This window comes from Notechis scutatus, chromosome 1, assembly GCF_049901735.1.
Source record: "Notechis scutatus isolate UNSWTSFEM ecotype Mainland chromosome 1, rNotScu1.2, whole genome shotgun sequence".
Lineage (NCBI taxonomy): Eukaryota > Metazoa > Chordata > Lepidosauria > Squamata > Elapidae > Notechis > Notechis scutatus.
In genome coordinates this window covers 215,003,678-215,028,740 of record NC_142009.1, presented here as the reverse complement: position 1 = coordinate 215,028,740, position 25,063 = coordinate 215,003,678, and the positions used below count along the sequence as shown (strand labels likewise).

Below are 25,063 nucleotides of genomic sequence, written 5' to 3'. Positions count from 1 at the left end.
TCTCACTTATTCCTCTTTCCCACAGGACAGTCTGTGGGAGGCTGGATATATGGTCTCCTGGAAAATTAGGGCATTTTCATTATATATATGTGCGTGTGTTCTCCCTTTCCTCCAGTTTCCTCCAGGAGGATAATTTTCAGGAAAAGGCCTCAGATTTTATCCTAAGGCTACAAGAAGGAGTATTTATGTGCTGGATATCTGGTCAATTGTGATGGAGAGATCCTGTGACTCCAGAGACCAAGAATGGCCTCCTCTTAGACTCTTTGTAGATCCACCACTGCAGGTCTCTGCCTTAATCTTATCAGAAGTTAGTTTTATAAGGAATCTGACCTGTTTCCTGTTACAGTTTAAAAATAGAGATAGCATACTGTCACCAGTTCCTCAAGCATTCCACAAAACATTTGCTTATCAGGCAAAAATATAAAAACAATAAAATACCAGCCTGGAAAGAAACAACTTGTGGGAATCAGATATTTTTCCCAATCTCTGCTGGTCTTACTGGAAATCTGCACATTTTCAACCATGAATGTAGCTGTAAAATTTCAAGCAAATGTTGTGCTTTCTGGATGATGCTGAAATTTACCCTGGCAAACAGCTCTGCAAACTATTTAATGGGTTCGAATCCTCTCTGTGGCAAAACATATTGGCACATCTATACATACAGTCCTCTAGCTTTGGCTTCAGAAACACAGGAGTTTGGCATTTAAAGTAGCCCAGGATTTCCAGTGGAAGGTGGCCTTTACACCAGACTGATTTCTAGATTTATAAGCTATAGTAGCTACTGAAACGTAGTGATGCTGTCATTCATTGTCTGAACCCAACCTATATATATGTCATCCAGGGCGTGGAGTGGGGGGAGATTTCTGGCAGAGACCCAGCTTTGAAACCACAAAGAAATACAAGGCAACGTCTTTCTTTCTTTCTTTCATTTGTTTTCAAAGAAAGCAGCCTGTCTGAAACTTTTTTAAGGCTCATGCAACAATCACTGCTGCAAATTGATGACTTTGCATTTGTGGCCGAAACTTATTTAAACAGTTCCCAGGAGGCATTACTTCAGGTTTGCACACTGCAGCCCTGGAAAAAGCTCAAAAAAGGCTCTGCTTTCCATCGAATGTCACCATTTCAGGGATGTTGTCAGGCCCATCAGGTAAGTCCATTACCGAAAAAGATACCGGGGCCTCACACTTTCCAAAACAAACTTAAGTTATATCATTTGACACTGATCTTGTGGTTTAAACTTGGTGTCTTATTTTAGAAACATTCACAGCTCAAGCAGAAATGAACTGCAGCAGACTTTTTTTTTTTCCTTTTCAGAAAATGCCAAGTCAAACAGACTTTAGCTGTTTGGCTTTCTTGTTCTGGAGGGTTAGGGTTCACCCTCTGAAGTCATGCCCTGAAGTGTTTAGCTTGAGGGATGGTTTTGAAGGGCTCCTTTATTGGGCAAGAAATCCTTGCTTTGAATTTCATGAATAAGAATGGAGGGACTGTATAGGTCTCTCCATCAGTGGTGGGATTCAAAAATTTTTACCACTGGTTCTGAGGTCGTGGCTTGGTGGGCATGGCAGCGGAAGGATACTGCAAAATCTCCATTCCCTCCCCACCCCACTAACCTGCTTTCTAGCTCTGTTCTCCTGTGCAGGGCAGCAAAAGAAGACCCAGCCGATCAGCTGGGATTCGGGAGGCAGAGAATAGATGGGGGTGGAGCTAGTCAGAGGTGGTATTTGCCGGTTCTCCGAAGTATTCAAAATTTCTGCTACCGGTTCTCCAGAACCGGTCAGAACCTGCTGAATATCACCTCTGCTGTCCATGCTGGGGCCAAGAGATAAAATTTAATTTGTACTGAAATGAAACTGTTCTAATAATGATCACAATGAATTCTAAGGCCCCTGTCTTTTTTTTTTTGGCACCCTACTTTAGACCCAAATACTTAAGACCAATGGTGGTATGCTACCAGTTTGGACCAATTTAGCTGAACCGGTAGTAAAGAAAGCCTCCCATGATCAGCTGAGAGGAGGGGAAAAAAAATCCTCTGACAATCAACTGAGAGGAGAAGGAAGGGAAAAGTGCAGGATCATCCCTCCCACCTGCCCCTGCGTTTTTCTCTTCTTTATCCTCTCAGATGATTGGCGCTACAGGCCTCAGCTGATGTGGGGAAAGCTACGCGCCAGCGTTAAGCGAAGTACGGCCACCAAGCCACACCCACCGAACCGGTGGTAAAACAATTTGAATCCCACAACTGCTTCAGACCCAAATACTGGTTGGACCAGCTCTTCCATATCACTTTCTCTGCCCAATGGAATTGTTCCTTTTGGGAGCTTTTTAAATAGGCATTTCTGTTCATTAGCAGGTTGATGGAAACCTTTCAGCAGTGGCTCCCTCCTTTTGAAACATCACCCACAGAAAAACACTCTGATCACTACTAGCATTGAAGAGCTGGCAATTCGTTTTCCCGCCCCCCAAAATGGTGACCTTCTTTGGAACTTCTCAGAACCTGGTCGGTGTTTGGATGGGAGAATCCCAAGGCTGTCGGTTAGATCAGGGGTCCCCAAACTCCAGACCGCAGCCCACTACCAGGTCGTGGCCTATTCAGAACCGGGCCGCATGAAAGGCAGGCTGGCATTTGTGCGTGCAGCTCAACTCCTGTGAGCGGTAGGCCAGCACGCATGCTCAACTTGCAGTTGAGCTGCATTTGCATGTATGTGCGCACCGGCCCGCCATTTGCATAAGTTGAGCTGCTCATATGCACCATCCCACCACTTGCACGGGCCTGGTTCCCCTCTCCCCACTCCCCAGCCAGGCCACTAAACAACAAATGTGGGTTAGAAGATTAAAACAAAAATCTGAGAAGGCTATGGATGGAAAACCTCTTCTATTCTTTGCCAATAAAACTACATGGACTGTCCAAAAGGTCACTAAGAGTTCAACTCAACTCACAGAGACTTTATCTACTTGTTTCCTTAAGCTATTAAGCATTGTTAGTCTTGCCTTTCCATTTAAAAGTGCTTTGACTTTAACAGTCTGAATGAACGGACACTGTTTGAGGTAGTTGCATTTCTTCATGAGGCTTAGTTTAGCAGTTTCCACTTTTTAAAAAATCCATATTGTTTCTTAGTGAACTTAGAGGAGTGCATGCTTATCAAAAAGATAAAGCACTTTGGTTTCATGCCTTCTTTAAAATGCCTCATAATTCATAACGGCTGTTTATATTTTTAAAAGCCTGGAACAAATGAGTTACCCAAGTTTTCCATCCCCATTCTCTTGGGTTCAAGAACAGGGAGCTGTTCAAGTAAGAATTATTACTTTCCATCAGCAAAACTATTTGGCTCAGACACGTGGCTGTTCACAAGATTCTGCTTTATGCTGAATCAGTCGATTGGCCGATTGTCCTTTTCCTCAACCTGGCACTTTCCAGAAGTTTTAAAGAATAGTTTCCATTCTGTCCCGCCTACATGAGATCAGAAGTTAGAAATCAAATGTGAATAAGTGAATGCCATATACACAACTGCATTGCTTTTATTTTCAAGGCAACTTCCCCCCGCAATATATGTGTGTGTGTGTGTATGTGTACACGCACCTTCGCAACCCTATTATTTCAGCCCTCCACAATAATCCTCGTTTCTTTTGTGACCCCTTGGGAAAATTAATTGCTCACCCCTGCTTTAGAGGACACAAGGTCAAACAGAGCAGAGAGCTTAAGCAGCAGGAAGGGAGCTGGGAACAGCCCTGCGCTGCCTTTCCTGCTAGCTGAGAGATAACTTTCTAATATGGGCAACAACGCCCAGGAGGTGCAGTATACAATGGAGTGGCTATCCAAGTCAGCATTTTGATGTCCTGAAAAAACTTCAAAATGCCTTCTCAGAAGGCTGCCTGGAAGACCTCTGGAAAATCCAGATGTCACTGCTGTAGCATCCTCACCTCTGTTAAAGGTGAAATAAAAGAGGAGGAAAGGGGCCGGTGCCTGCTAGTGCTGTCAACTCTGAAGCGAACCTGGCTGAGGCCATCTTGTGCTGCCTCAAAGTTGCCACTAAGCCTGAGAGGGGGAAGGGAGAGGGGAAGTAGATAGCTAGCAGTCAAAACAAAAAGGTTTCCTGTGGGAACCAAGGTCATTGTAACAGGTGACTATTGGAGGAGGAGACGTGCCTGTCATCCATCCTAATTGGACAATGTGACTGGTGACACCTGGGTAAGGTAAAGGTTCCCCTCGCACATACGTGCTAGTCGTTTCCGCCTCTAGGGGGCGGTGCTCATCTCTGTTACAAAGCCAAAGAGCCAGAGTTGTCCGAAGACGTCTCCGTGGTTATGTGGCTGGCATGACTAAATGCTGAAGGTGCACGGAACGCTGTTACCTTCCCACCAACGTGGTCCCTATTTTTCTACTTGCATTATTTTACATGTTTTCAAACTGCTAGGTTGGCAGAAGCTGGGACAAGTAATGGGAGGTCACTCTGTTACGTGGTGCTAGGTATTCGAACTACCAAACTGCTGACCTTTCTGATCGACAAGCTCAGCGTCTTAGCCACCGAACCACCGTGTCCCTCTTTGACACCTGGGAGGGGGGATTTAACTCTTTTAATTAGGGGAAAACCAGGGGAAATGTTAGAGTTGGTTTTCACCGTCTGTGCTGACATGATCTATCCAATAAAGTTGTTCTTTGAGGAATCTACCTGCCTCAATGGGTGTGTGATTTGGAAGGCTGACAACGGCCTTGTTATAATTGGGGAATGAGAGATAAGAATACTATATAGATAGTGCTCGACTTACAACCATTTGTTTAGTGACTGTTCCAAGTTACAATGCCACTGAAAAGGGTGACGTATGATCATTTTTCACATTTACGCCCGTTGCAGTCTCCCCGGTGTTCACGTGATCAAAATTCAGGCATTTGGCAACTGGCACATATTTATGATGGCTGCGGTGTCCCAGGGTCATGTGATCACCTCTTGTAACCTTCTGACAACAAACTCAATGGGGAAGCCAGGTTCACTTTCCAATTGGGTTGCTAATTTAACAACTGCAGTGATTCACTTAACAACGGTGGCAAGAAAGGTAATCAAATGGCGCAGCGGGGGAACCCACTTAACAACTATCTGGCTTAGTGATGGAAATTTTGGGCTCGGGTTGTGGTCATAAGTTGAGAACTAGCTGTAATCTTTTTTAAAAAAATAAAACAAGAACAAGCATAAAAGGGAAAATATTATACAGCCTCTCCTTTAGTAATATAGGGAAGTGATACAGGTGATATAGAGGAGGAGCAAGCAGCCCCTCTCCTCTTCGTCTCATGCTGAAGACATGACTGAAGAGGTTGCTAGTTAAGAATGATGGGGAGCCTTAGAGTCCTTCCGAAATCTTCTGCCGCCATGTGAGCAGGAACCCAGGAACCCTTTCCTGTTGTGGAAGCAGGCATAGGCAAAGAAAGGCTCCTCCTCCAGACCACTGTGCATTACTGGGGGAGGAGCAACCTTTCCCTGATGTCACCGGAACAACCGAGAGAAAGATGAACTTCCTGTACTTTATTCACCAAAGGACTGTTGCCTGTATTGGATGCTAAAATTAGGGGACCTCTGGATTGTGGCCCCAAGTTTTGGGCTGAAAAGTTTGGTCCAGTGGTGGGATTCAAATTTTTTTACTACCAGTTCTGTGGGTGTGGCTTGGGTATGGCGTGGCTTGGTGGGCGTGGCAGGGGAAGGATACTGTAACATCTCCATTCCCTCCCACTCCTGGGGGAAGGTTACTGCAAAATCTCCATTCCCTCCCCACCCCACTAACCTGCTTTCCAGCTCTGTTCTCCTGTGCAGGGCAACAAAAGAAGACCCAGCCGATCAGCTGGGACTCAGGAGGCAGAGAATAGATGGGGGCGGGGCCAGTCAGAGGTGGTATTTGCCGGTTCTCCAAAATACTCAAAATTTCTGCTACTGGTTCTCCAGAGCTGTTCCGAACCTGCTGAATACCACCTCTGGTTTGGTCCCTAACATGCTACGGGTCCCTGGGACAGCTGTTCAAAGTAATTGCTTTGCATATGTGGAAACATTCTTGGTAATCTCTGCCTTTTCTTTTCCCTGTAGGATACTCCATGCTACATAGCAAGGAAATCATCCCTGTGGCAGCCATCAGCCTTCTACCCCCGCTGTTGGTGGCTATCATGATCACCGTGATATTCTATCTCTGCCGAACCCATCGGCAGAAGAGGCTGGCCAAGGAGTGGGCCCAGAAACACGCTCCATGCCGTGAGCGGCCTGAATCCAGCAGAGCCACCACTTACGATGAGATCCTGTCCGTCAAAATAGATCATCATTCTGCTCTCCGTGCCGGCAACCTCAACCATATCAACGAACTCCTGCCAGTTGAGTTGGAAGAAAGAGTGGGGAAAGGGCAATTTGCGGAAGTTTGGAAAGCCAAACTAAAGCACACATCTTCGGGCAAGTATGAGATGGTGGCCGTGAAGATTTTCCCTTGTGAGGAATTTGCATCCTGGAAAAATGAAAGCCAGATCTTCACCGATGCCAACCTGAAGCACTGCAGCATCCTTCGGTTCCTTTCCGCGGAGGAAAGACACTCTGGGCTTCAGAAAGAATATTGGCTGATCACTGCCTATCACAGCCAAGGCAACCTTAAGGATTACCTGTCCAGGAATATCCTCAGCTGGAGAGACCTGCAAAAGATGGCAGGTTCCCTCGTGAGTGGCGTGACCCACTTGCACAGTGACTACACTGCCGGTGGCAGTCCCAAAATCCCCATTGCCCACCGGGATATCAAAAGCACGAATGTTCTCATTAAGAACCATCAAGAATGCGTGCTCTGTGATTTCGGAATTGCTCTGAGGCTGGATCCATCTTTAAGCGTGGGAGATTTTGCCAATAGTGGACAGGTGAGCACTGTAGATCAAAACTAGTAGGTTATTTTGCTTGTGGAGAACTTGTTGACTCAAGCAAAGAGGACAGTCTCCAACACACCATTGCCATCGCCCACACCCACATAATTTCTTGCATTTTTCCACCCCACTTGTTTCTTCTCCTGGAATGTAAAGAGAAATGAAATCCTGTGTATGCTTCCTTCTGATCAGGAACATGTTCCATGTTGCATGGAAACACACATATATAGGACTCTCCATGTTTTGTGTTCTCCTGTGCAAAGGTTCATGTCGGCATGAAGATATGGCATACAGTATTAAAATTTTAACATGGTGCATGCAGGAGTTTTCTTATTTACAATTTCCCTTGCTTGAAATCAATCCAATGAAAGTTGTACCTGTACCAGTAACCCTTTAGATCAGACGTGCCACTTTGTCCCTGCATTCATTATGAACAGTTAAGTCAGTTATCATTTCCTTATTTTGGATCTGGCTCTACCCCATAACAGTAACATGGTGGCTAGTAATGTTTACAGATGGCATGGATTGCTTTCTGATGCATACACAGCACACACACACACACACACACAGAGCGCACACACACCTTCTTTATTCAGTATTGGTTCAGAATCATCTCTGTTGATCAGTTGGTTAGTGTCTCAGACTAAAACCAAGCTATTTTCCAGAACTTCCTTCTTTTTCTGTCTTTTGGAAAAAGCAGCAAAGGTATGGAGCAGCATTTATCAAACCATCATGAGTACAAATGAGTATTTCCCGAGGATATTTTTTTTTTGCATATTCACTACTAATTTCAACATAAATGATTATCATATTCCTTGGGTAAAATTCTGAAGATTGGAGATGTTCTGTATTTTATGACAATGATTTAAAAATGTATTTCTTTTATTTTGTATCCAAAGCCTACGACAAGACATGGGATGGGATGGATCAGTCATAGCTTTTTGTGTTGCCTTTAAATTGACATGATTTATCTCTCACATTTACACAAGTGTACCTGTTTTAATCTGTATGTGGTTATCATTAGGTGGGTACTGCCAGATACATGGCTCCTGAGGTTTTGGAATCCAGAGTGAACCTTGAAGATCTGGAATCCTTTAAACAAATGGATGTCTATTCTATGGCTCTGGTTTTATGGGAGATAGCCTCCAGGTGTGATGCTATAGGAGGTAAGGCAATCAACATGTCTCAATTGTCTTTTTCTGGACCAAAGGAGGGGAGCGAATCACCTCTAAATGTCAAATGATTGTTGCAATATTGTTTCCATCTGGATATTCCAGCAAGTACTGGCCAGAGGACATGGGAAAATGCATTCCTGAAATGGAAGGCATTCCAGAACCAGTAGAGAAGAAATCTGGTCATTAAATTGAAAAGTCACCTATATCCAAGAACCATCATATCAACATTAGAGTAATGACTGAGTGATTTGGCTCATTGCAATGCAGTTTCATAAAATTCACACGGGATTGCACTACTTGCCCGCTACAAAATAATTGTTATCATTAAATTACCGTATTTGCCGGGCGTATAAGGCGACTGGGCGTATAAGGCGACTGGGCGTATAAGCGACCCCCAACATTTCCACTCAAAATATAGAGTTTGTTATATACTCGCCGTATAAGACTACCCCTCTTCCACACACCTTCCACTTTTGCACTTTTTTTTTTGACGCACTTTTCTGCTTTGGACAATTTTGAAATGAGCTAATCCAATTTTGAACCAAGAATATGCAAATAGCTATGGAGTTTAGAAATGAGTTTTAAAAATATTTTTCATTGCTTACCATTAAGCGTAAAATATGTTGTAAATAAAATGAGAACACAGGAAACGTTCTCTTCTCAATACAGCTGATCTCTCTCTCTCTCTCTCTCTCTCTCTCTCTCTCTCTCTCTCTCACACACACACACACACACACACACACACACACACACAGCAAAAACCCGGACACTGAAAATGCCTTCTCTTTAATCAAGAAACAAGGAATTCCTTAGAATCTTTTTTTTTCCCCAAGTGGCCCTCTTTAAAAAAAAAAATGGAGGTAACACTTTCATTCAAAAAGTCTTCCAGTATCTGGAGTCGCTCAGACATATTGAAGTGAGGCAGGAGAGTAAGTGAAATTTGAAATGATCCAGCTACCGTTTTCTTCCCCTCCCGCCCGAAGGCCATTATCTCCACGTCAAAACGAACGAGGGGAGGCAAAGAAGCCAAACACGCTAAAAAGGATCTCTTTATTTTCCTACACAAGGTCACACCTACTTTTCCGCATTCAAAGGACAACCTCTCCTCACCACCACCACACACACACACACACCCCAATACCCGCAAACAATGTTCTGGGCATTAATCACCATTGCTACATTAACCTGGTAAATTTATACCATGCCTCCCCAGTGTTGCTTTGACGGCAAGATTTCACACAGCGGGCGCTCGTCGCTCTCTTCTCCGCTCTCCCACCGTTCGCACATGTTGGAAGCACCGTAAAACCTGATAACCCACCCGGGGCTCCCCATCCTTAACCTACAGCCGCCCGCATGCAAAACCTGCGTGCAAAAAGAAAAAAAAGAAAAAGAAAAGTACGCCACACGTGAGGATCTTCGAATCCTCTCCTCCCCACACCGCTAAGGAAGGAAGAGGGGGAAAGGTTGCGCAGCGCGTGGCGAGTGACACCCGCCACACACACACACACACACACACCGCTCCCCCAGCCTCCCTCCCGGCTGCAACTCAAGCTCGAAGTGGGAGTCGGGTCCTCCCGGCGTATAAGACGACCCCCCACTTGGAGGCATGTTTTCAGGGCAAAAAGTCGTCTTATACGCCGGCAAATACGGTATATTAAAATTGTTCTCCACTTTAGCAGAGCTCAGAATCATCTTCGCTGACATACATTAGTCTCAAGACTCATTAGACTTGGAGAAAATAGTCAAGAGAATCAAATGATACTAAATGATATATATTGTTTCAATGATAATCTCAACAGAAGTGAATGAATAAAAATTATTTTGTAGGAACAATAGTACTCTTTTACTAATTTCTAAAATGCTTAGGATTGAGAAAGGAAGGAAGGAAGGAAGAAAAGGGAGGGAAGGAAGGTAGAGAAAGAAAAAAGAAAGGTAGACTGCAGACTGTAGTTCAAGACTTCTAGCTTCACCAGTTCAAAGTGCTGCTGTATCCTGCTGATTTACAATCAAATGCCTTTTTTTTGCTCGTTGGCAGCTGTCTAAATCACAAGTAACTGTTCCAAGCAAGATTTCCCTTCTTCAGCAAGATTTATTGAGATGTAATGGATAGGATTATTAGATGAATTTCAGCCACTGAACTATTTCCAAATTAGAATCAAATTTTGAGAATTAGAAAATAGATTTGGATAGAGATATTTTGAGTTTGTTTCTAAGGATGTTCCTATGAAATGGTGATACGCAGTTCAGAGGTAGTATTCAGCAGGTTCTGACCAGTTCTGGAGAACCAGTAGCGGAAATTTTGAGTAGTTTGGAATACCACCTTTGATTGGCCCCATTCCCATCTATTCTCTGCCTCCCGAGTTCCAGCTGATTGGCTGGGTCTTCTTTTGTTGCCCTGCACAGGAAAATGGAGCTGGAAAGCAGGTTAGTGGGGTGGGGAGAGAATGGGGATTTTACAGTATCCTTCTCCTGCCATGCCCACCAAGCCACGCCCACTAAGCCACACCACGCCCACAAAGCCACAACCACAGAACCGGTAGTAAAAAAATTTGAATCCCACCACTGATGCAGTTTATTTCCATGATAAAGGAGCAGGTTGTTTATCAAAAATTCCTGAATCCTTATCAGTCTGTGAATCAACCATCAACAGCAGATTATACTTCACGCAGCAGTTATCATATACAGTATATGTTAAATAATACAGGAAAAAAGACCATGTTCATTGGTCTGTGGTCAAAGACTCCACTATTTATCTCCCATGACTATTCCAAAAACTGTAGAAATGGAAACACTACAAGATGGTGCCTCTTATTCTCCATCCTTGCAGGTGGTCCAGAAGGATACTGTTCTGCTTATTAATATTTGGATGGCATAAAGCAGACAGATCAACTCCACAAAGCATCCATGAAAAGTCTTTTTATTGGTTCATCAGGCATCCTGTCAACTCACATTTATGACGAGGTTCTTCTTAATGTCCAATCCTTTGCATATCTGAATTGTGGTATAGAAAGATAATAAGGTCTCAACCCCATGATGATTGAAGCAGCCGCATGGTAATAGATTCAGGCAAGAGTGAGGAAGCCTCCCCCAACCCAACAAAGGTCAATTTAGTGACCAATCAGGATTACAGATGTGACCACATGACATGGACTACATTTCCCAGGATACCTTAACTACATTTACCATGATGCATTCCCTTAAGGGGATAGTTCACAATTCCTAACTAACTATCCCAAATCCCATTAACTCTAAACTGTCTGGACAGCACAGATACCATGGGAGATGACAGCGAAAGCTGCTAAAAGGTCTACTGAGAAGGATGTATTCCTACCATCTAGGTCCTGATGAAGGACATCTACTAAAGTGACTAATTTTGTTTCTGTGCCATGATTAGGCCTCAGTCCCAATTAAGGGAGACCTAGACAATTCAGAACAATTGAGAGAAAGACGAACGTCCTGTACTGTATTCACCAAAGGACTGTTGCCTGTTTTGGATTAGGGGACCTCTGGATTGTGGCCCCAAGTCTTGGGCTGAAAAGTTTGGTCCAGTGGTGGGATTCAAATTTTTTTACTACTGCTTCTGTGGGCGTGGCAGGGGAAGGATACTGTAAAATCTCCATTCCCTCCACAACCCATTAACCTGCTTTCCAGCTCTGTTCTCCTGTGAAGGACAACAAAAGAAGACCCAGCCGATCAGCTGGGACTCAGGAGGCAGAGAATAGATGGGGGCGGGGCCAGTCAGAAGTGGTATTTGCCGGTTCTCCAAACTACTCAAAATTTCTACTACCGGTTCTCCAGAACTGGTCAGAACCTGCTGAATACCACCTCTGGTCTGCAACCTGAAACACTCAAAGAGCCACTTGGGCCCGTTTCCCACAGAAAACAAAACACTGGGAGCCACAAAACTTGGGTGGGCGTGGACAACTCAATGATACTCCCACCCAGTCACATGACTCCCCTTGGCCACGCCTAGATGGTTGTGGCCAATTCGACATCATTCCCACCCAGCCACTCCCACCCAGCAACAAAAACATTTTGAACACATGTACTGGGTGCAGTCAATTCTCAACCTGAATAAAAAAAGGACTGCTGTACTGAACAATGCAAAATATACAGTATATTTGCAAAATAATAGCCAATGAAAATATCTATCTTATCTATCGATGTTTGTACCTCAGTGCACAGTGTCTGCCCATCAGGGCTGTAAGATCTCACCTTCGTCTTCATGCAAGATTGTTGTCTGTGAGGTGCGAGTGATGTTTGCTTTTCAGGCGCAATCAGCTCTCAGGCTTTTCTGCGTGAGCTGCGGGTTGGACTAGAAGACCTCCAAGGTCCCTCCCAACTCCGCTATTCTGTTCATAGAGTGCCTGCCATTTTCTCCACAACCCTCCTCTAAAAGAGGAAATTTCGGAGAAGAATAAACTTGTCAAATATGGCGCTATCAAGACATGGAATCTCCAGGGGAGATTCACCTCACACCTCCTTTTCCTGAGAAGCAGGTACAAGACTCTTCCTCACAGAAAAAATCATCGCCTCCTGAATCCAGCTGCACATATTCTACCCGGTTATACGAAGAAACCAGCAGGGACATGGATCCAGCTATGCAAAGGGCAGAGCTCAGATATTTATTGGTTGATTTATCTGCAGCCCCTTGGTAGCATCTGAACATTGAACCAATAAGCACATAGGAAATAAGCATGTAGGGCTTTTCCTCCCTGTATCTCATTTACAGCAACGCCATATTTGTGATTTCTTCCATTATTGTAGAGGTGAAGAATTATGAACCACCCTTTGGATCAAAGGTCCGAGAGCAACCCTGTATGGAAGTTATGAGGGACGTTGTGCTGTATGGTCGAGAACGACCAGAAATACCAACTAACTGGCTGGCCCACCAGGTGAGTTCTCAAGCCATTCCAGACCAATGAGATGTCTGTGTTGCTAATTTTAATAAAATTATTAAAAGATAGTAATGGGAAGTCCACCAGTAGAATCTTTTCTTTGGTTGAACGTCCACCTTCTTGCAACTAAGATCAATGCAACTATATAACCAAAAAGTAATTAATTACTCTGAAATTATATTTCTCATAGTGAATTCTTGCAAAAAGCAATCCAATTTAACTACCAAAGTGCCTTTTTCCTTTCTCTTCAAAACAGTGGCCATTCCAGTGCCAACAGAAAGAAGCAGTGCATCACAGAACCCATTTCTATTTAATTTTTCCTTCAAAAATTAATTAACATTGAAATGTCTCTTAAAACATAAATCCTTGGAGCAATATTTATTTTAATAACCTTAATCTTGGCCCACCAGCTTGATGGAATTTTAATCCATCTATTAATATCCATAGCAATCTTATCTGTAACATTAACCATATTACTTTCCATATGTTTTGAAATGTTTTTGCAATATGTGATCCTAATTATTTAATATATTCTGTACAGAATGCAAAGGCCAACCTCTTGCAGTGAACTATCATATATCAAAGAAACTAAATTGATTTTTCCAATGAATTTATAACCTGAATATTTAACAAATTGTTGAATTATCTGTATCAAGTTAGGCAATGAAATAATTATCTGATGTTGCCAAAAATGTCATCAGCATGTAGAAATAATCCATACTCAGAATCCATGTAACGTATCTAATAACATGAGGTTGCCTAACACAAAGTCCTGATGGTTTGATCATTAAATAAAAAACCAGCAAGGAAAGTGAACAAGCCCACCTGTTGCCTTGCTTTAACTCAAATATTCCAGAAACTAACCAAGTTGTTATTACTCTTCTTCAGGCTACAAATAGCAAATTGCAATCCATTTAATAAAATCTGACAACCATATACATATATAATTTGCTTTACAAATTTAATGTAAACCATATCAAAAATGTTTTACACATACAAAGGTATTATAGCAGAATTCAATCTAGTCTAAGATCCAGAACATATATTAATGAATAAAATTGACTGGGTTTACTTGCATGTACCAGCAAACATCTTTAAACAGATTTCTATTTTTCCTTTTTACAGATATATAAGCAATAACTGACCCACCAATATAAGCCTTTATATGCATCTACCTGTAGATTAGTATAATTTTACTGAATTCAAAGAGTGGTGTTGTTTGTTATTTAATATAAACAAACATCATATTGTGTCAAAAAAGTATTAAAATGCCACCAACGAAGAACTGACTGAACATTTTTTTTCTATGAAATCTGAATATAACCGAGATCATAGGGTTAATTCTTGAAGCTAAAACATTTTCAAGTAAAGAAATGGAAATAAAAAATAATATTTAAAACTAGTTCTGTGGGTGTAATAAATAAAAGTGCAGATAATCCTTGAGTTATGACCATTTGTTTAGTGACTGTTGAAATGCGCTGAAAAATGTGGCTTATGACATTTATAACTATTAAAGCATCCCCGTGATAAAAATTCAGATACTTGGCAATTGGTTAATGTTTCTGATGGTTGCAGTGTCCCAGGGTCATATAATCCCCTTTTGTAATCTTCTGACAAAAAAAGCAAAGTCAATGGGGATGCCAGATTCACTTAACCGGCCTGTTACTAACAACTGCATTGTTTCACTTAACAACTGTGACAAAAAAGTTCATAAAATGGGGTAAAACTGATTTAACAAGAGTCTCGCATAGAAACAGAAACGTGGTCTCAATTATGGTGCAAGTCAAGGACTACCTATATACTCCCTTTTGTGGGTTGATATAAATTCTTCAAGATAAATATAATTTGCGTCACTTTCCAATTTTGATTATAAATCCATTGTAGGAGTGTCTGTGGGAGATTCTCAGTCATCCAGGTCATGGTTGTCCCTAAGATGCTTTTTCAAAAGGCAACTGGGTGTTCTTTTGTTTTCTTTGCATTCCTCCATTGTAGGAGGAATATTTTTACGGTATATAAAATGCATCAAATTGTCTCCGACAACCATGACATGTTCAAAAGATGCAGGAAACAATGTTGTGAAGCATCTAGGAAAGGTGTCTGTTGTTCCAAAATCTCTTTTGACTCAAGGCTTCTGGTCAGGTTTGTGCCTTAAGCCTCTTCTTTATACCAAAACCATCCATACATTTTGTTTAAGTTTCTTGGCTGCTCTATCGTTGTGTGTGTGCAGGCATGCCTTTGAGTCAGTGCTGATTTTTAGCAACTGCTTGGACATGTCCCTGCAGTTTTCTGGTCAAGGTTTTTCCAGAAGTGGTTTTCCATTGCCTCCTTCCTAGGGCTGAGAAAGAATGACTGGCCCAAGGTCACCCAGTTGGCTTTGTCCCTAAGGTTGGAGAGACTAGAATTCAGTCTTCCAGTTTCTAACCTGATGCCTAAACCAACTACACTAAACTGGCTTGTTCTACCCTTGCTAGCTAATATTTTTATCCTGATCTTCATATGATTTGTAAGCCATTTTGAGGTTGCTTCAAGGTGTACTTAGGAATGTTTTAGACTTGTGGGAAATATTTGAACTTATCCGACATTGTTGCTAGGGTATTCCGGAGGCAACGTGCATTGTTTATTGCTGCAAGTGACGTTGTTTATTGCTGCAAGTGATTATTTAAGCCAGGGGTGTCCAACCTTGGCAACTTTAAGACTTGTGGACTTCAACTCCCAGAATTCCTCAGCCAGTTGGACACCCCTGATTTAAGCCTTAAACATCTCACAACAGCAAGCCTTAATATAATAAACAACCTAACAATAGTAATTGATATTTAAACATAATTAAATATTAGTCGTATTTCAACATAATTATCAATGCCCTTTTTCTATTTAATTTCTGAATCAGTACAATTTCTATAACGCATGCATGTATCTGCTGAGCTAAGGCAAGTCATGTCTCTATCTTTTAAAAATAAAAATTTAAGCCTTATCCTTAAGCTGATTGATGATTATATGGACGTGTACCAGTGATCTTCTTGGCACTAATATTTAAGTATTTTATTTTCTTCTTCCAACATTTTTTTTTACTTCCCACCAGTTTATAGCCTTATGTATGTATGTACCCTTACGTATGGTAATTTGCTAACTAATAATTCACCAGGTTTGAAGAACAGCTAATAATGCGCCTCTCTCTTTGAAGAACAGCTGATTGGCTGGACACTGCAATAGTTTTTCCAACCTTCCATAGCTGAATGTCCTCCATGCTACCTGTGGGTGGAGCTGTGGACTAACAATCCTGTTGGTGGCTGCCTTCTTGGGAAGGGCTGATATTTCAGGTGTTGCGAAGCAACCAAATCCAAGTGAAAAACAAATTTTGCAAGAAGAATCTGGGACAAGATGGGAGAATTGAAACATTTAGACCAGGGGTGTCCAACCTTGGCAACTTTAAGACTTGTGGACTTCAACTCCCAGAATTCCTCAGCCAGCTTTGCTGGCTGAGGAATTCTGGGAGTTGAAGTCCACAAGTCTTAAAGTTGCCAAGGTTGGACACCCCTGATTTAGACAACTCTGGGAAGATTCAATTTTTTTGAATACTCACTTTCTCAAATAATTTTTATAGCTATTTTTCTATTTGTAGAGGAAAAAAGGTGCCCTGTGTGTTCAATGTTTTAAAACCCAGGTGGGCATTCAAAACACTCATTTTCAGTTTAAGTTGATGGAATCCACTGTACATCTTTCAGCTTTAATAGATGGCGCCAAATGCAATACTGGATGTCCTCTGAAATTATGTTGTCAAGAAATAGCCACTAGATAAAAATCCTGCCTTATTAAACCCTAATTTACTCTACTGAATCAAAATGTATAAAAGATAACGTACAGGATTATACCAAGTTATGACTGCATATTGCTCTTCTATGTATGTTTTGTGTATTACCCTTAATTTGACTGCCAAATGAACAATACAGGGAATTTTGGTCATTGCAAAATGATACTTTAGTAAGCCTTTTGTTTCAGCTTAAGTTATGCTAACATTATTGTGAAACATGAAATATAAAAGCTGTAAAGCAGGCTCTGTTCTTTTTAACTATCATCTGGAATCTGTCATCTGTGGCATCTTGCAATTAAAATACAGTATTAACACTTATGAAAATGGCAGCACCAGATTTAGGCGATTCCTACTTACTATGCATTCAGAAAGTCTTCAGACCCCCTTCACTTTTGTCAATTTTGTGGTGCTGCAGCCTGATTCTACAGTTGTTGAAATTCATTTTCTCATTCATCTACACATAGTACCCCCCAAAGGAAAAAAACAGAAGTATGTCGATGTGATTTTTCAATTTTTTTCTTTTTAATAAATTTACACACATTTCTAAACTTCTGTTTTCACTTTGTTATTATGGGGTACTGAGTGTAGATGAATGAGAGGGAAAATTGAATTTCAACAACTATGGAATCAGGCTGCAGCATAACAAAATGGACACAAGCGAAGGGGGTTTGAATACTGTCTGAATGCACTGTATCTGCAAGGTTGAACCTGGGTATAATCCAAGTGGGAAAAACATGGTCTGTCCTGATAGCAGGATATGGATAAGTTGTGCTGGACATCACAGTGGGAAGGTGGAATATCCAGCTGTTATCTTTGACAGGAACTTAGGATAGTTTGAGCCTGTGTTCAGCAAGCAAAATGAAGAAGTGCAGTTTGAAAAGGAAGAAAATGGAAAACTTGCCTTGATTACAATAACTGATCAAGAGACAGCTTTGCTACCATTCTCTTGTTCTTATATGCAACTGCAAAAATTAAGTAATCCATATCACCTCACCATCTGGGCTAGATTTTTTTGTAAAAATTCTACCCTAAAATTAGCTATTCGTACAAAGACTCACTTTTTAAAGTTAGAGTGCAGAATTCTGTGAGGCACAGCTATTACTTCATTTTTAAAAAATTTTCTGTTATTTCAAAACTATCCTCTCTTTCCATCACTTTTATTTTTCAGTAGGGACTAGTAGAGTCCCTTCATGCAGCTGAAGATTTGAAAAGCAAAGGAAACCCCCAGGTACCTATGAATTAACGCTTGGATGCCTTTAAAGATTAGCCTTTCTGCTTCGAAAGAGCTATTTGCCTGTTGAATTTTAAATGTTTGCTAATAAATAAAGTGTCCCTTACTTCATCTCTGTCAAGTTTCACTTCTTCCTTTCTCAGTGCAGCCACCACTCTTTTCTATTTTCATGCTTTCTAGTACTATTAGGAGGAGGAAGCAGAGAGTATCTGAATGCCTATTTTGTGTGTTAGAGGCAGAACAGTTGATATATGCACACATGAGGATTTTATAAGGCAGATCATTTTACAGAGGCACACAAGGGTTAGGGCACCAGGTTATAAACTTGGGAGAGTTTCATTTCTAGTCCCACTTTAAGCACAAAATCTTGGCAAGAAAACTGCAGGGACTAATTCAAGCAGTCACTAGGAACCCACATGGACTGGAAAGCACAACATAATGTATAGGTTATAATGTGCTTTCCACCTAGCCTTGACTCCTACAGCATCCAGGAACCAAAAGAACCTGTACTGAAAAATATGAGTTCAGTTGGACCTGTGCAGATCATGGTCTTGGAGGTGTCATCTCCAAACCTGTCAATGAAGCACCCTAGATTATCTAGGTGAGAAATTTTGCATTGGGGAAAAGAAAACATCATTTCCAACCCAGAATAAATGAAGACCACTTTAGGATGCCTTAGCAGGAAGTTGGGGATAGGATGGAGACAATGACATGAGGTTCTGTCATTGTCAAGGTGGGATGGTGGACATTTAAAGGTCTGTTTGTATTGTTAGGTTGGCTGGCTGATTTTGGAGTGGATGAGAGGGAATAGTCTTGAATTCAAGCGATTCTCTCATCAAGAAAATATGGCTCTTTCAACTAAATTGTAGCTTTAATTGTGGAACTAAGTTTGCAGAATAGTTGAATGTTATAGTTTTATCAAATGGAAATTTACACTAGGGAAGGGACTGGAGAGAGGTTGACAATGGACAAGATGTCTCTTGGCAACAATTAAGCATGAATGCTACTGTATATGCACTCATCCCACCATATTTATGGTGCCTCTGAGTAAATCCTAGCCACAAAATTACCATTATAAAATTGGACTTCCGGTTTGAGTTCCTTCACCGATGGATCGAAACTGCGATCGTGCGTGGTTTCGATGCATGCTCGCCGCCGGAGCGCCCCGAGCTGGCTGGTTTCGGGGCTAAGCCATCCCATAGAGGTGGTGAAGAGGGGGGAGACCGCCAGCAGGGTTGAGGAGAGCTGCATCTCTCCTCCTCAGCTGGCCATTACTCCCTTTCCCGAAGGCGGTTGCAGCGGTGGTCAGAAATGGCCACCTCAAAGAAGAACTCAACTGGAAAAGAATGTGCAGGAGGAAGGTAAGAAGAGAAAGTTTTGGTTGACCGGGTTAAACTGAAAAAGCAACAACATAAGGTACCCTGGAATTTAAACTATAGAAAATAACATTGTTCCCAAAGAAGATTTTGAAGCAGCGAAGGAGAGAGGGAAGGGAAAGGATTTGGGTTTTTTTTCTTCCCTTCCTTATACTGACAGCTAAGAGACTTAAGCAAGAAACTGAAAAAAAAATCCACTTTGACATTAATAGGCATTTAAACTGAAAATAAAATGCCAAAGGGATAATAAAGATTTCTGGATGCTTAAAAGCTTTTAAAAGCAGGAAAGGAGAGAAAAAGAATAAAAGGGCAGGATCTGGAAAAATGGAGGAGACTGCCTGGTACTAAAAGGAATTTACAGTGAAACCTCAACAAGATTCCTAAAAGATACATTTTAACTGAAACTTGGCAACAAAATAATAGAACCCCAGGAAGAGAAAGTGGAAAAAAGAAGAAGAAACAGCTTTGGATTATTTGGATTACTTGGTGATTTTTGGATTTTTGGTTATTGCATTTAAATAACTAAAATCAATCGGGTGGTTGTTTAAAAGTGTTTAAAATGGCATCACTCTTAGAAGAACTGAAAATGGAACTTAAAAAACGGAAAGAAGATGCACAAGAAAGGAGAGGTTTTTTTGGCTTCGTATTTCAATTCTTAGAAATGGAGATCTGGAACTATGAGAAACAACAAGAAACGCTTGCAGAACAAGAAGATTGGGACAAAGAAGAAGCCATCTTTAATGATCAAGTAATTTTATGTGGGGAGGAAAGAGGGAAGAGAATGAAAGTTTAAGATTTGAAAAAACAAAAAAAGAAGAATAGTTTGAAAAATAAGTATAATATTAGAAAGCAACAGAAGAGGGGATTACAGAAGAGAGAATTAGAAGTAGAGAGACAAGGGGGTAAAAAGGGGAGGGAGAAGAAGAGGGGGAAGAAGGAAAGGAAAAGAAGTTATGAAGGACAGAAACAAGATATAGAGAAACAGGGAAAAAGTATAAGAATTGAAAGTATAAGCCTGATTAGAGATAATGGGTGAAAACTTAATTGTAAAAGGGATTCTGCAAAGGTACATAAGATAGTATTGCTATATTACAAATAGAAATAATTTTAGAAAATATGATTAAAATGATGGATAAAATATTTATCGTAATGTAGTGGAATGTTTGTTAATAAATAAATGAAATAAAGTGAATGAGAGAATTAAATTAGGAAAGGATGGGAACATTTTAATTATTATTAATGATTTATAAAACATAAGTGAAGAGAAATATGGGGGGGGGATAATTAATTATGGAAAGTTTATAAGTGTTCCCAAGGAAGTATGATATTCAATTGAAAAGAAATGTTAAAGATGTTAAGATTTTAACGAATATTAATGATTGAATTGAATTGGAATGGAATGAGTGCTTTATTTACATATATATATAATCTTTTTTTAAGAATATAGTGTGTATTTTAAGAATGTACCAAGAAGAATTCGATTGGAATGTTATGTATTATATTGAATGTTATAATCTTAAAGGTATACATTGAAGCTTAAATAAGAGTTGAATGGATAAAATTAAAAGATATAAAGGTGTCATACTCCAATTAGTAAGTACAGGGGAAAATTTGTTTAATGAGAAAAGATAATATGAAATTGAAACAGGACAGACAAAAGTATAAATATAATGATTTGAATTGAGATAAGATAATCAAAAATAAAGTTGAGAAAATTAAAAAAGGGGAAAAACTATGTAGAAAATGTAAAACAGTAATAAGATATGGAAGAGAACACAAAAATGAGCATGAAATTGAGTTTGTGTCTGTATGAAGAAGTGATAACCCAGGACCATGCTATTTTCAAAAAAAGATGTTTTATTTATATTATGTTTTTTTTGTGAAAACCCAAATAATTTTTTTTAAAAAAAATTACCATTATAAAATTAGAATGTCTAAATATTGCAAATTGACCTGCATGAAATTTCCAGTAAGAGTTAGATCTAGGAATCTTACTTTTATGGATTTACAGCATGATTTGCTTTAAAATGGAAGTTACATAATAGTTTCCTTCTTGTTCATTTCAGGGAATGCATTTTCTGTGCGACACCATCACAGAATGCTGGGATCATGACCCCGAAGCTAGACTTACAGCTCATTGTGTTGCAGAGCGATTCAACTTGATGGAACAAACAGATTGTGATGACATTCTCAACAACAACAGCATCGACAATGAAGCAAACAAAATGGGTTGTTCAAGAGATGAGAACCAGAATAATGACAGGAACATCCAATGACTAGAGAAATAAAAGCAGGACAGAACCACCAATAGGGCATGTCTTCCAAGAAATATATGCCCCATCATTTAGTCTCCTGGACAGATAAAAAATGTGTAAGACCCATTTATATTAGATTATATTAAGGTTTGCTTCAACACAGAATCTTAATCATTTAATACTTTTTAAAAATGTAGTGAAATGCAACAGTATTCCAAGAATTAATCACTCTGCAGATTTCACATCAGCAGAATGGAAAGTGGTACTATAAGGGCTACTGCACTGGTAAACCTTGCTGTGTGAATAAAGACCACTCATGCTAAAGCAGATACATTAATGCACAAGGCATTTGTTTTTGCATTTTAAACATTTTTCTTCTTAAACATTAATTCTACAAGATGGACTAAATATTGACCCAGTCTATCTTTTTTTCTAAAGAATACTTTACAGAAGTTAAGAGGGTAAAAGCTGAGCGGTCTTATTTTTTAATAACCAAATTCTTATCACAGATTTCCTAGTTTTAATAGAGATTCAGATAATGCACCAAGCCAGATTACAGTTTGGCTTTGGGTTTAAATGTGACATATAAAAACCACCATCACAGTTTTAAAGCCATGATTTGCGTCTTACATATGTGGGAACCACGCCATTATGGGTTTAAAGGAATGGTTTAGAAATCACTTCTTGGAATGTGTTAACCCAATGTCTTTGCTGTGAACCATTCTGTTACATCATTTAAAGAAACTGTCAACCAATATGAGTCCAAAATTTAAATCTGTTAGCTCAATCCTGAAGTAACATTGTGAATTTTGCTTAGAAACAATCTTTTCTCCATTACAGCCAGTCCATATTTTAACTGAAGAAAATGTGAATCGCTTGTTCTTTAATTCTCCCCCCCACCCTATATCTAAGAAGCATAAACAAATTATCTATTTCAAGCCAATTTATCTGGTCCCCTAAACAGCCATTAGGACTTTTCAGCACAAACATCCTTCTCATCCAAGTTCCTTAGTTTTCCTTGTGAATTCAGGGAATTCATTTATATCATCCTGATATAAAGCTTGAGTTACAATTGGATTACATCATAAAACTTTCTACATGCATAAGTTTCAGTTATTTACATATATGTGACTGTCTGCAATGCGTATATCATAACCAAAATGAAGTTCTATGGAAACTGGTGAAACTTATTTTGGGATAGATTTGTTTAAAGTTATGAACTGTCTTGACATTTTTTCCCCCATTGATTGGCACCTCTCATTGAACGTTCACATATTTCCAAGTACATTGTTACTCAACAGAATTCTAAAGATCCTGAAAGCGGAGTGCTTGCTTGCAAGATCTCAATTACCTAGAGTCGCCATAAACTGCCAGGTGAGTTTTTCTAAGGGAGGAAGAAGAGAGATACTTACAGTATCCGCAATTAAAAGGAAACTTGGCATCCACACTCTGCAGCTCCAAGTACAATCAGCGCTGATTACTTCATTATTATTAAAGCAGAGAAAACAAAAAGTTCCTTTTGATCATTTTATTTCCGTCCCTCCCCGTTAATCACACATGGTATCATACACAACTCACAGTAAGGCTTCAGTGCATTTCACGACAAAAAGAAAAGAAAAAAAAAAAAAAAAGAAATACAAGGGCATATCAACCTGTATGCAGCTCATTCCTCTGAGTTCTTTTTAGCCTTTGTGGAATACAAGCGTGGTTATTTAACCACGTTTGGGTGGTTAAATATACTAATATATCCCTGTGTATGGAAGAAAAATAAAAGCACTTGACAAACACACATACGCACACATTTTCATGATGGAAGGAAGAGGCTGTTTTGTTTTTGTTGACTATGGTATATATACACTGATTGGAAGACTACATCATAAGAAATAGAGTAAGGCACAACTCTTAGAAAAATTAAGGTAGCTCATAGTAATAAGAATGAAAGCCATAAATCAGTACTATTCTTAATTGCCAGCAATTCTTGGACTTCAATAAAATATTGGTAATATAAAAACAAGGGGTACATTTACCTGACCATGGGTTCCTGATATCAGATTGCATTTGGTTTTGTATGCACCCCCATAGCAAAAAAGCAAGCCTTTTCAGGTACTATAGAAAAATTAAAGGTACAGTCCTTCTATTCAATGGGCACATACAAATGCTTGACCTTGAACAGAGAACAGAAAGGAAATTACTCTGCCTGGACAGCTTAGAACACTAACTCACTTTTGGTGATGACCCAAGGAGCAAGGAGAGAGAGGGGCAGAGAGATAAAGGAAGTAGCTTTTTTTTAAAAAAAAAAATGTTGCATAATTCAAGTCTCAATTTTCTTTTATAAGGAGACTAAATAATTTCATGGTATTTACAGCGTGAAACAATTATAAACAGCTCAGGAAGGAAATGAGGCTGGAAAAAAAAAATCAGCTGGAAATTGGTCTGAATTTTACCCTCTGCCCCATCTTCCTCTTCCACTTTATTTTTTTGCAGGCAGGCAGGAGGGGGGAAAAAAACCCTTAACAATTCTAATCTACACTACAGTGTTTTAAATATGACGTAGCTTACACGAATCCCCCATTCTTCCACAGCTATGCACGCACTGCCCTCCAAGAAACAACTTTAAAAATTAGTATCAAGTTCTGATCCAGGCATCCCATAACACTGATTTCAAGGTCAGATCTATGAAAAGTTTTCCTCTTCATGATTTTCAGCAAAAGGTAATCCAAAGCAGCAAAAAAAGGTGGCTTCTCTTTACAGGAGCACTAAAGTAGTCCAGATATGGGTGCAAACTGAACCCGAGATTTTAAAAACACTGTTCTGGTTTTATTCCGGATGTATATCCATTGGAGCAAAATAGCCTAGCCAATTCTCAATGCCTCTGCATTTAAGTTAGTTGGTTTTTTTTGTTTTGTTTTTTTAAAAGAAATCTTAGGCAGCTTTTGCAGAGTGTGCTTAAAAAGGCAATGTCCAAATAAAGGTGGTTGGTTTTTAAACGAGGGAGCAGAAACATAGCCAGAAATGTCCTTTCTCCTACCTTTTGATTTCCTACAACTTTAAAGTGCCCTAAAAGTTTTACTCTTTTTCTGCTTATTTAATTTTGTGCAATTGTATAAAAATCCAAAAGGATTCAGTCAAGATACAGCATTTTGGAAGTTGTACAGATTAGACAAAAGAGAAGAATTATAATGTAGAAATGCATCTAGTTAGTGTCCACTTCATGATTTTGTCCTGCAGGCATCTTTTTCCAGAGAGGGTTATAATAAACCCAGCCATCTCCCTGCGGAGAGAGAATGGATTGAATACTTGAATGGTTTCCTCATTAACCCTACAGCAATCACACTTTGCCCTAAGCATCAAAATAGTCTGTAGCTCTGTATATCAGATCCCAAACTATAACTTGATTATTCCCACTCACTGTAGCTGAAAGCCACAGCAGACCAAGTTTGGACATTGTAGGC

General features: G+C 40.0%; 2 protein-coding genes across 4 annotated transcripts in view; one reads left to right on the top strand and one right to left on the bottom strand.

The window, feature by feature from the left end:
- LOC113410743 (TGF-beta receptor type-2-like) overlaps positions 1–23,400 on the top strand; it is a 56,682-nt gene extending 33,282 nt beyond the window's left edge. For both annotated transcript variants that reach the window (XM_026665436.2, XM_087950185.1), the window contains 4 exons: positions 6,063–6,865; positions 7,893–8,034; positions 12,811–12,938; positions 21,423–23,400. In XM_026665436.2, the coding sequence (XP_026521221.1) occupies positions 6,063–6,865; positions 7,893–8,034; positions 12,811–12,938; positions 21,423–21,632 (1,283 nt within the window). In that variant the 3' untranslated portion in view covers positions 21,633–23,400. The remainder of the gene's footprint in view (positions 1–6,062; positions 6,866–7,892; positions 8,035–12,810; positions 12,939–21,422) is intronic.
- OSBPL11 (oxysterol binding protein like 11) overlaps positions 23,125–25,063 on the bottom strand; it is a 63,879-nt gene continuing 61,940 nt past the window's right edge. For both annotated transcript variants that reach the window (XM_087950183.1, XM_087950184.1), the window contains exon 13: positions 23,125–24,882. In XM_087950183.1, coding sequence (XP_087806309.1) covers positions 24,805–24,882 — 78 coding nt within the window. In that variant the 3' untranslated portion in view covers positions 23,125–24,804. The remainder of the gene's footprint in view (positions 24,883–25,063) is intronic.